Genomic DNA, 11412 nt, shown 5'->3' with positions numbered 1-11412 from the left:
GCCCTCGGCCGCGCGGGAGGCGCGGCCATCTGCGGGCTCTTGCTCTCGTCTCCGTCTCGCGCGTGCGTGTGCAACCACGGCCATCATTAGAGCGAGCGCGCGGCCGCCGCCGCCGCTGCCGCTGCCGCGCCAGGGCCGGCCGCAGGGCGCACCTTGCCGCTGCCGGTCGGGCTCTGGAGCGCGACGCTCTGGCCGTTCAAAATCCTGGGGACAGCTGCGCGCTGCACCGGCGTCGGGACGTACGACCCAATTTCCCAGAGGCGTCTCGAGAGGTCTGGGTGCAGGCCAAGGGCGTGCCACGCGCCCCGCGGGGGCTCGTCGTCGGCGGCGGGGGCAGGGGCGGGGACGCTGCGCAGCAGCCTCGGCGCGCCTCTGGCGTCGGGGCGCGCCGGCCGCCGGGCGCGGGAAGGGCCGGCGTGCTTGCTCCTGAGCACGAGAGCCTGAGAGGCGGTGAACTGCGTGCCCCATACGCGCAGCCACTGCGGCGCGGCCGCCTTGCTGCAGGCGGCGGCGGCGGCAGCAGCTGCAGCGACCGACGTGGTGACGGGGGCGTTGCTACCGGCTTGCCCAAGCCCGAGCGTGTTGGACCATGCGCATCGTGCAAGAAACGATGATGCTAGATTAATGACCATGTGGTCATAAAGCTACGCGGATCAGACAACTATACCGCGGGCCGGTTCAACTCGCACGCACGTCAACTAAGGTGCAGCTCAACGAGCAAGTATTAAGAAAGTTGAGTGTCATCGTAATCAATGGCGGCATCACGACCTGGTAAACTTTGCCGAACATGCTGGTCGTCACCAGCACCGACTAACACTAGTAGTGACCCAGGCGCCCGGCTGGAGCAGCCCGCCCTTTCCTCCACCCTCATAGTCACACCGGCCAGTTAAATACGGCTGTCAATGAAGATGATCGCCGCCGTGGCATTTCAGGCAGTCAGCCAACGTATGCAACCCCCTGCCCCCGCACACCTACAGACCCAGGCGCAGAGGATACCCTAGCACCAACAGCGAAAGCCTTGCCGCCACTGCCACCTGTTGTAATCCGGATATTCTTCTTGATTTTGGCGGCCAAAAACAATCCCTCGGCGGACGTGAGCGTGAAGCCAATCGAGGACGACGAGCCCTTACATTTGCCACAAGCCAGTGGTGCACACGCAACCTTTGACAAAGGCGGTAGTTGCTCTCCGGATAAAATCAAACGTAGAGATCTTATAAAACTTTTCCTGATTCAAAACCGAGGGGCTGATGCAGCACGCCCTCTCCCACCTCGCCCGCGCGCGCCCCGCCCCTCTCCTCTCTGCCCCCCACGGCCGCTGCCGCGCCCGCCGCGCCTGCCGTCCCCCCGTGCCGCTTGACCCGCGCCCCTGCCTCGGCCTCCCCTGCTGCTGTCGCTGCCCCTGCTGCCGTCGCTGCCCCTGCTGCCGCTGCTGCTGCCGCCGCCGACTTCGCCGCCGCTGCCAAGATATTTCTCTTGCTTCAGGAACTCCTCCAGGCCCGCAAGCGCCCGCCCGTCCAGCTTCCCGCTGGCCGCCGCAGCCCTAGCTTCCGCCAGCTTCTCGTCCAGATCATCATCCTCGTCATCCTCATCTTCGTAAATTTCCTCAAACTCGTCCTCGTCATCCTGCTGGGCCTTCTGCTGCTGCCGCGCCTTGGACGCAGAGGCGCTGCCCGCGGCGCCCGCGGCGTCGGGTGCGCCGTCGGCGGGCTGCTGCTTGCGCTTCTTCGGCGCGGCGCGGGGCGGGGGCGGCCCGACGACAAACTCTCCGTCTTGCACGTGAGCCTCCTGTTGGTGGGAGTTTGCGGCCGCAAGAGTGTTGCAGAGTTGGTTCAATACAAATGCGTTGGACCACACAGGTGAGCGGCACAATACTGGCACTGGATGGGGGTGGTTGTACTGCTTGAATTGATTGCGAGGTCAACGGCAGTGCACTGGTTCAGAAGACACTGCCTATGAGGGGCCTGAAATGCACGGATACATCAGGACTCAACAGCTCCTTGCGGCTGCTGCAATTGCCAGTGGGGCCAGCTGCCTCCGGCTGACCCCCAGTTTTGGACAAAAACACGACCATCCGCTGGCCTGTAGGCCTGCTTTGGCCCACCGCAGCTTTTACCGAAAGCCTTTGCCAATCACTAACACCCACCAGTATAGGCACCCCCAGCCGCTGCGCCAGCCGATCCACGACAAAGCGCTCAGAGGGCGCCGCGATGCTTACGACCACACCGGGCGCGCCCATGCGGCCGGTGCGGCCGGCGCGGTGGGCGTAGTGGGCGGCGTTGGAGGGGAGCTCAAGGTTGAAAACGGCATCCACGCCTGCAAAAAGTTGGGGCAGTTTTGCGTTCGGTTGAGGATGGTGGATGGGACAAAACGATGATTGCTGTTGGGGGCATCGTCCGGGGTCTTGAGCAGTGCGAGGCAGGCGTCAGGCTGAGCTTAGGGGCGTTTGAAGTGTGGCGGAGGCTCTGTTCTGCTCTGCTCTGCTCTGTTCTGCTCTGCTCCGCTCTGCTCTGCTCTGCTCTGCGCTGCGCTGCGCTGCTGGTGACACACACGCTTTGAGGCCAGCCTGACGCCAGCGGCGACTGCCGTCGCGGTCCTCCGTGACACCTGCCACGATGTACGTACCATTCATAGCAAAGAGACCCAAAACCGCTTGGTCAACCTGAGCGCGCCCCCCTGCGATACCTGCAGACAAACCCCCCAATAGCACGCGCCCCTAGTGCTCGCCCGCTTGTCAGAGCGCACCCGGCACGTCAAGCCCCCTTGCCGCCACATCAGACGCCAGCAAGAGCCGCTGGTCGCCCCGCGCAAAGGCCTCCAGCACCGCCTGGCGCGCCTGCTTGCCCATCTCCCCGTGCAGGGAGGCGGTCTTGGGGCGTCGGCGCGGGCGCGGGGCGGGGAACGTTGTGAGGGCCCCGTGGTCGCCGTGGCACGGGCTCGGAGACGGGTGGACGTGCGGCTGGGGCGTGCCCTGAGCCGACAGCGCTGCGGGCGGGTGCATGGTGCGGCAGAGCTGTCGAGGATACATGCAGCAAAAGAGACACCATACGTTGCAGCGGGGCGGCAACATAAGCAGTCCACGAAAACCCCATGCCCACCTCCATGTTGCGCGCGTCAAGTTTGTGCTGCGCGTCCTTGAGTCGCTGCTGGAAGTTCATAAACACCAACGCCTTCCCCGCCCCGAGCGCGTGCACGCAGCGCCGCAGCGTGTCGACCCTGTGGCGCAGCTCGGCAATCACGTACACGTGCTGCAGCGCCGGCGGCATGGTGGGCACGAGGTCGGAGCCCTCGGCGCCGCCCGCAGTCCCTTGCGTCCGCGGCGCGGCGTTGGACGCCGGCCCGTCCCAGCCGGAGACGCCCCAGCCGTACGCAGGCGCGCCCGCGCCGCCGGCGTCGGCGGCGGCGTAACCCGGGCCGCCCGTGTGCTCAGCCAGGTGCGGCGCGGCGCCGCCGGCGGTGACGTAGGCGGGCTCGGGGCACCACCGGTCAAACTTCCGCAGTACCGTGGACGAGAGCGTGGCTGACACCAGGACCGTCTGCCGGCCGCCCTCGATGCGCTTGCCAGCGTGCGACACGATGTGAGTCATGTCCTCGACGAAATTCGACGCCAGCAGCTGGTCCGCCTCGTCCAGAATTAGTAACGGGCACCTGTGCAGCTGCAGGGCAGCCGCCCGCACCATCTCGGCCAGCCGCCCGGGCGTGCCGACGACGACGATGGGGCGGTGCTGCGCGAGCGCCTCGCGCTGACGCAGCGGGCTGGCGCCGCCGATGAGCTGCTGCACTGCGGGGCGGGCGTCTTCGGGGAGCAGGGAGCGCGCGGCCCTCACGACCTGCATGGCCAGCTCTTGGCTGGGCGCCACCACCAGGGCCTGCAGCGGGCGAATATGCGAGTGAGCCAGCTTTCGACCACAAGAAACCTGCTGAGCAGTCGAAATGTTGTCAAGTTTGACAAGCCACCTGCGGGTGCTGATTTTGTCTGGCATGCTTCCCCATCTGCCCTGGACGCAGTTGAAAAGCATACCTGCACAGTCCAGCCCTCGCCCGTCCGCCGCTCCTTGTACAGTTTCTCGGCCCGCCTGAAGGCCATAGTCAAGGCTGGCAGGAGGTACGCCAGGGTCTGGAAGGCGGCGCGGGGCAAGGTGTGGGGGGTTGTGGGGTTGGCCATCGATAGCCATGATCCAGAGGGGCGCGAGGTTTACGCAGATGGGTGAGTTTCGCCGCAACGGTCGGCTGGGTCCAGAGCTGCTTTGCGGTCCTCGAACACCCGCCGCGATCAGCCGCGCATTCGCTTTGCAATGCTGCTGACCACATCCGGTCTGCAATGCTCCTGGTCGCAGCCAGCTGGTGTCGCGTCGCCGCAGCCGCGCAGCTCTCTTGCGGAGGGCGCAAAACCCCACCTTGCCAGAACCTGTGTAGCTCTGCACAGCACAGTTGCCGCCCCTGAGGATGGTCGGGACGGCCGCCTCCTGGATAGGAGATGGTGTCTCGAAGCCGGCATTTGACAGGCCCGGCTGCGGGCGGGGGGCAGGGAACAGGCGGGTATGCTTGAGCATCGCCGCCGCCTGCGGCGGCTGCCGACGCTTCGGTGCCACCAGGGCAGCACATGCGGCTTGCCAGGTGCCGCGCTGACATGGAACCCACATGTGTGTCACATGCTTCAAAATGAACCTGGCTCAGGCAACGATGCATGCTCCCACATGGCAGTACCGCCGCGGCGACTGCGCACCAGCAGCAGACGGTCGACACCCAGGTCAGCAAATGATGGCGTGTCGTCCTTCAAGTGCTCAAGCTCGCTCTGCACACGCGCTATGCGTCCCAAGTCGATCCCGACAGCCTCTGCCTCCTCGCTTGCGGCGGCCCGAGGAACCAGAGAGTGGCCAAGCACCGTCTTCGAGGCCGCCGGGCGGCTGGTTCCCCACAGTGGCAGCTGGGAATTTGCATGTAAGCTGTGTCTACCTACATATGTATGCGCTGAGCTGCTGTGGCCGTGCGCCACGCCAGAACGCAGCGAGCGTGTTGCAAGCGGGGCCTGCATGGTAATAGAGTACCAAGAATGATGTCTGACGACAAGAGGATGCCGTTGGCACGGCGCTGTCGCGCGTCTTCAACGGTGTTGCTGCTTTCGGGTCACCTGACACCAGCACTGCCATCACAAGATGACTTCAAACCCCTACGGCCTTTGTAGCACACATGTAATGCATGTAAGCTCCGAAAAATTCCGACGGTGATTGCCTCACGCCGTAAACGTGGTGTAAAAGCGTCAGACGAACCTGCTGCCACACCTTTTGCACTCCTGAGAAGCCCAAGCACGTCAAAGCATGCTTAGGAACGTAATAGCTTCGCTATGCGTTGAGCAACAGCTGCCACGGGGGTGGCTTGCAGCAAGTGCAGCGCTGCGCCTCTCTGCAGCGCCTTCAGAAGCACCTGCGGGCGCGCCCGTGCCCGCCGCTGCGGCTCGCAGCGGCGAGACGTCCACCTCGGCAACCAGCAGGGCAGGGTTGTGGCGAGGCTGGCGAGGGTTTGCGAGCCCCGCCGAGGCCCAAGGCAGCGACGGGATCGTGGTGGATGAGAGCGCAGTCCAGGTGCGGCGAGTCTGGCTGTGCAGTGCTGCAATCAGGCGGCCGCATGGCCCGCATGGCGAGCTCTGGCCATGCCGTTAGGGCCCTCTAGGGAATTGCGGCGTTGGACCCCACAGCAAGCTGTAGGACCGCCACCGAACCGCCTTGCCATCTTCATGCCGCGTCGCAGCGGCTACTGCAGCTGCAGCAGCAGGCGGGCGCCAGCAAGCAGGTGCTGTTGCGTGTTGAGGTGGAGGGCGGCGGCTGCTCGGGGTTTCAGTACAAGTTTCGGCTCGACACGGCTGTGGGGCCGGAAGACAGGTGGGCGCATGCAAAGGTCGTGTACGGGGGTGCTGCGCAGGAGCATTGTACGTGCTGCAATCCCTGCGTCGCAGGTGACGGCCCGTCTCAGTGGCTTACGGCAGCAGGGCAAGGTTCTTGTGACAACAGGTGGCCCTGCTCTCAGCGGAGGGCTCAGGCTGGCTCCCCACGTGCGCCATGCTCCTGCCGCCCGCACTCTCACTCTCTGATATCGCCGCCATGCAGGGTGTTTGAGCGTGGCGGGGCGCGTGTGGTGACGGATGCGGTGTCGCTCGAGTTCTTGAAGGGAGCTGTCATCGAGTTTGAAGACAGCCTGATGCGGTCTGCCTTCCAGGTCAGTGGCTGGGTTGGACTTTGACACAATGAGGTTGTGTTTGTTGGAGAAATCACCCATTGGGGTTGCTCATGCCGCAGGATGCATGTTGGGTGCCACAAGCCTCACATCAGTAACCACAGCAATGACAGCGCTGCATTGGCGTTGGGCGCCAGCCTGGTCCCGTGCTAGTTTTTTTGAGAGGGCGTGAGGGTTCTGAGGATTCAGTCTGAAGTAGAGCTTGGGTTCTCAGGCCTGAGCTGAGGTGCCGCAGGGTCTGCCAAGCTGGCGCCGCCAGAACAACCACCCTGGCAGGTTGCTTCCTGGCATGGCCATGGGATGCCGGACGCCCGGCTCAAGGCACCCTTCCACATATGCGATCCCTTATCCTCATCGTGCCGCTCGTCCTCGTGCCGCCCGCCCTCAGGTCGCCGCCAACCCCAATTCTGAGTCGACTTGTGGCTGCGGCAGCTCGTTTGTCGCCAAGACGTGACACACCGCTCACAGTCACTCGTCACGTCATCATTACTCATCGTTTTGCTCATCCTTGCTGTTGGCGTTGCTGTCAACGTTCGGTTTCATGCCGCCAGGAATGGCAGCATGTCTCAATGTACATTTCCATGATCATGGTGGTGGTGCTGTCCCCCAACCTCTCAGCACCTCGAGCTAATTCACTGGCTTGCGTTCACATCGTTGCTATCACGCTTCCATACGAAGGCTTGTAACACAGATGCGCCCTGTTGAGAGCATGTTTGGTCGTGACTGGCAGTCATGCAACTGCCTGTCCCCGTGAAGCGTGTTCCCTTATGCGGAGGTCATTGGAGCCACTGAAAGCGTGCACCCTTCTGCATCCCCAGGTGTGCTTGCGGACCGGGCAGGTAAGGCGTGCGTGCATAGAGCCAGGCGGGTCAACACCCTCACTGGCCAAGCTGCTCCCCCGCTGCGATGACAATGGGTTGCCCCTGGAAAAACCATAGCAGGACCTGCGCATCTGGGTCAAATTATTCAGCAAATTCATTGGCGACCTTCTAAGAATTTTGGAGCATTTTCAGATTATAATTACTTATCAACACAAAATTCGCAGCCGCAGTTGGGCCGGCCAACCTTGCACACCGCGACCCCACAGTAGCTGCAGCTGAGGCGGCACAATGTGAGATCAGCAGCCCAGCGAATTGGCCAGCAGAGTGAGCACTTATTATTTACACGAGACAGGGCCGGCGTGCAAGGAGGGTGTAGGGTAATTGCCGTCGCAGCTGCACTCTCACGTGGACAGTTATGGTCATGCGCAGGCCGGGGCCGATCCGCCGGCGACGACCGCGGGCGCGGGGCGCCGGCACGCCAAGGCCAAGGCATGGACACCGGCCGGGGTCTGCAGCAGACGAGCAGGGCTCGTCACGGTGTTATTGGCAGGGCAAGTGCAGAAGGCACAAGGTAAAGCCTGGGTTTATTCATCCAGTCCATACCGCAAGGCGTCTCATCGCCACGGGCCGGGCGCACGGGCAGCTAGCGCTGCCCGAGGCGCGCCGACTGATTCTATGTGACAGGGTGGCACCCACTGCTGTGCAGCCGTGGATGCTCCGGGGTGGAGCATGGTGGGACGGGAATGCCGACGGGCGGCACTGTGTTGGCGTGGCAAGAGTGCGCCGTGCCAGCCAGGCGCCGACGCGTGGGGCCCACACAGATCAAATCAAGCGTTGAGTGCGCGTGCCCTGTGACCAACTAAAGCGCAGTCCTAAGGTCTCTTGCAGTGCGGCGCTGACGCTCCAGTGGACTTTTCCGCCTGCGTGCTTGTGAGGTGAAGCATGTGGGGGACCAAGCGACCCAGTCTGGGCACAGGCGTCCGCCTGCAGTGCGCCGCATGCGCCGCCTGCAGGCGCCCGGCCAATCGGCAGGTTCACACCCGACGCACGGAAGCGCACGCCTGCTCGCCCTTAATCGATGACAGGCGGCAGGCGGCCGTGCGACCGTCCGCGGAGTGCCGGGAGAGTTTGGCGAGTGCAGTAGGAAGGGTTGAGCAGGCGCGGAGCCGCATCAAGTCCTGGGCATGCATAAGAGGAATAAGCCTGAAACAAGGCGCAACACAACAAACAGCGCCGTTTCGCAACATCGTGCCGGCCTCCACAAACGACTTGAAGCCCTGAGCGCCGAGCAGCTGCCTCCAGCGCCACTGAAGCGACTGCCAGTAGCCCGTGTGGTGCTGTGTGGTGCTGTGCGGTGAATGTGTGGTTCAGAATGGTGCATGAACAGCTGGGCGTGCTGCATAGTGGCGGGGGAGCGCACGCACTGCACGGGCAAGAACGTCGTGCTTTGCGCTGTGTGCTCGTGGAGCGTGCCATGCTCCAAACGGCCCCGCCGCGCGTGCCAGCGTTGCGGAGCAAATTTGCAGGCTCAGGGAGCAGCCAAAGGACCCGTGCCCGTGTGGCTTGCTCGGTAAGAATGACAGATGACACAGCCTCGCAGACTCCCCCAGGACCAGCATGCCGCGCGAGGTGGCGTGTGGTCAAGGCCCAACGCCTCAGCTGCGCAGTGCCAGACCTCAAGGAGACACAGGGATGCATGTGGGGCGCCGGGCCGAGCGTCACAAAACGGGCGCAACAATCCAGCAGCTGCGCCATCCCACACGCGTTTTGCAACCGAGCGGTCGGCGTTGCTGGCAACGGTGATTGACCCGTAAGGCACAGCGCGACAGAACAACTCGGCGCAGGTTGGCCGGGCAGCCGGCGAGCCTGCCCCAAACCACACGTGCGCAGGCACTCTTCGCGTGCGTTTGTGCGTGATGTAGTGGCGAGCCGGGCCGCCGAGCGACTTTGCGTTTGTTGAGATATTCAAGAGCAGGCCTAAAAGTGACATGGGACCCAAGGGTAAGGCGGCGAGTGCGACGGCGCGGCCCCAGCAGGCAATAAAGATAGATCGGTGCTGGTTGCAAAACTCGGGCTCAATAAGGACAGTACCTGCCCAGGAAACCACGAGCCGTTTTTGGCGGCGGCAGCAGCTAGGCAGCTGGGGTGGCCCCAGCACCCTCCGCTCGCCCCGCCAGGCGCCCGGAAGTTTATTGTTGTCACGTTCAGAGGGAAATCGCGGCGCCCTCTGCAAATTGCTGCCGTGCTCCAAGCTTCCACAGGAGGAAGGGGGGAGCTCCTGACCTAGGCAAACACATATGTGAGCAGCGCGCATGGCGGCGGCCGCTGCGCAGGCCAACCAGTGCAACCCCCCACCTCCTTGCGGGTGCGACCAGATCAGACACACCCAAAATTGGTTCGCATGTGCCCTGCCTGCAGGGGAGCGGGGCTTGGCAGGCACCCGCCCGCCAAATATGATTGCAGCACACCAAGCGTCCGCGCGTCGCGCAGGGGCGACAGCAGGGCGCGGGAAGCCCCCCTTGCACCCCAGGCAGTCGGGGTCAGCCGCTGCCGCCGCCAGCGCGGCTGACAAACGCCCACATCAGGGCTTGTAAAACGGAATAGCCCCGCCGCCGGTGGACCCCTTGCCCATGCCGCCGCCGCCCCCACCGTCCGTCGACATGAACTTCTTCCCCTTGCCCCTGCTCCTCCCGCCGCAGCCCGACGGCGGCACGCTGCCGCACAGCTGCACCGACGCGGCGCCGGTGACCGGCTGCGGCGAGGACGGCGACTGCAGCTGGGCAGACTGCGATGAGGGGTAGGGCGCCTTGATCTCTACGAGCTCGCGGCCGGCGCTGCCAGACACCGCATATGCCAGGTCGGGCGTGCAGAACGCGCCCGCGTTCTGGGAGCCGGTCTGCTTGATCTGCTGGAACGAGACCGGGGTGACGCGGTCGCCGGCCAGCGCCACCTCGTAGAGGCCTGTTTTGAGGTGGTTTTTGATTTTGCAGACGGGGGTTGCCGTTGGAACGCGGGCAGAGAGTGAACAGGGCCGCCGGGAGCGGCGCTGCCGGCTTCGACGACGCTGGACAATGCAGCAGGTGGCAAGAGCACAGCTGGTCAGCAGCCAGCGGTGCGCCGCAGGAAGTCAAACGTGATAGCCGTTTGAGGGGGTGGAAGGGCACTCACGGTCTGCGCGGGCAAAGAACAGCTTTCCGTTGGGGCCCAAGGTCAGGTCGGCGGTGCCGTTGGGCAGCGTCGCGATGTTCAGCACTCCGCTGAACGCCCAGGGGGTCTTGCTGATGTCGACCTAGGGTTGACATTGCACAGAGGGCCAGGCGGGCAGCTTCAGGCACGATCATCAATCATGCGCATCGCAAGTGAGTGCGGCCTTTGCAACGGGGCGCCAAAGTCTGAAATTGGCTCTCTGGTTGCCTCCCTTGTCAAAGGGCAAGATTATGCACGTGTTGGCCCTCCACCAGCCGGCTGGGCTTCTCACCGCAAACAATGCCTCGTCCGAGGCAGCGTAGAAGATGTTGCTGTTCTTGGACGCCGCCATAGCGCGCCAGATCGTGCCGGACGATGCTGGCGACGCAGGACGCAGCGGGTCCGGCAGGCCGCCGACCAGCAAATCTGCAGTTAGCAGCAGAGAGACGGAAGAATGAGTCAACTCAAACCTTCACAGCAGGCAGCCGGGCAACATCAGGCGGAAGCTGAGAGGTTCGGCTGCTCAGAACATGCATGTTCAGCGTTCGCGGTCTCGACGCCTTGCCACTCACCCACAAAATCGCAGACGCGGTCTGCATCTGGCTCGTCGATCTTGCTGGTGTAGACCTTTATGGCGCGGCCAACGGCCGGGGTGTCGCCGCTGCGCACGAGCAGCAGGGCGTCGCCCGCGGCATCAATTGCGACATCTGTTGAGGCACGGAAAGCGGAATGGGAGGAGGCGTCGGCTCGGCGGTGTTGCTTGGGTGGGGCTGCTTGTTGGCTCTGGGTGCTGACGGGGTCGCCTGGCAGAACAGCGCTCAAGCCACTTACCCCTCTACCTCGAGACAAGCCCTCAGCCACAAGCCAACAACAGCTGGAGACTGGTGTTGCCCGACTGGGCAATATCAAGGCCTGCTCACCCTCAACATACTTCACTGCGCTGCTCTTCGGGTCAAACTTGCACACCCGTGAAGCCTTGACCGGCCCATTCGAGGGCACGTCGTCCGCCAGCCAGAGCGCGCTGAAAGAATGGGAAGGTGTGAAGTGGCGCATGAACGATCTCAGCCACTAGCAGGTTTGACACCCTGACCGCGCCAACCATGCCCTCTTCCCAACAAGCTGACAACACGTTGGAGGATCCAACCCCTCCGCCCGTCGGCCCTGCACTGTACCCTTC

At 63.9% G+C, this 11412-nt stretch overlaps 3 protein-coding genes across 3 annotated transcripts; 1 reads left to right on the top strand and 2 right to left on the bottom strand.

Annotated features, from left to right (window-relative positions):
- Positions 1-86: 86 nt before the first annotated feature.
- On the bottom strand, positions 87-4084 carry MNEG_8856 (DEAD-box ATP-dependent RNA helicase 47; the record flags this gene model as incomplete). Its single annotated transcript, XM_014042674.1, has 6 exons — positions 87-221; positions 1447-1785; positions 2144-2313; positions 2743-2866; positions 3096-3866; positions 4019-4084. 6 exons carry the CDS (start codon positions 4082-4084, stop codon positions 87-89), a joined length of 1605 nt encoding a protein of 534 aa, XP_013898128.1.
- Positions 4085-5192: 1108 nt separating this feature from the next.
- On the top strand, positions 5193-6682 carry MNEG_8855 (putative Iron-sulfur cluster assembly 2 like protein; the record flags this gene model as incomplete). Its single annotated transcript, XM_014042673.1, has 4 exons — positions 5193-5198; positions 5746-5876; positions 6102-6210; positions 6617-6682. The coding sequence occupies 4 exons, from the start codon at positions 5193-5195 to the stop codon at positions 6680-6682; spliced, it is 312 nt and encodes a 103-aa protein (XP_013898127.1).
- A 2948-nt stretch (positions 6683-9630) lies between these two features.
- MNEG_8854 (hypothetical protein) lies at positions 9631-11288 on the bottom strand (the record flags this gene model as incomplete). The annotated part of the gene is made up of 5 exons (XM_014042672.1): positions 9631-10010; positions 10218-10338; positions 10528-10661; positions 10808-10942; positions 11156-11288. 5 exons carry the CDS (start codon positions 11286-11288, stop codon positions 9631-9633), a joined length of 903 nt encoding a protein of 300 aa, XP_013898126.1.
- Positions 11289-11412: the final 124 nt, after the last annotated feature.

This window comes from Monoraphidium neglectum (genome assembly GCF_000611645.1).
Source record: "Monoraphidium neglectum strain SAG 48.87 unplaced genomic scaffold scaffold01735, whole genome shotgun sequence".
Taxonomy (NCBI): Eukaryota; Viridiplantae; Chlorophyta; class Chlorophyceae; order Sphaeropleales; family Selenastraceae; genus Monoraphidium; species Monoraphidium neglectum.
The sequence above is the reverse complement of the archived record's forward strand: the minus strand, read 5'-3'. Positions and strand labels throughout refer to the sequence as shown.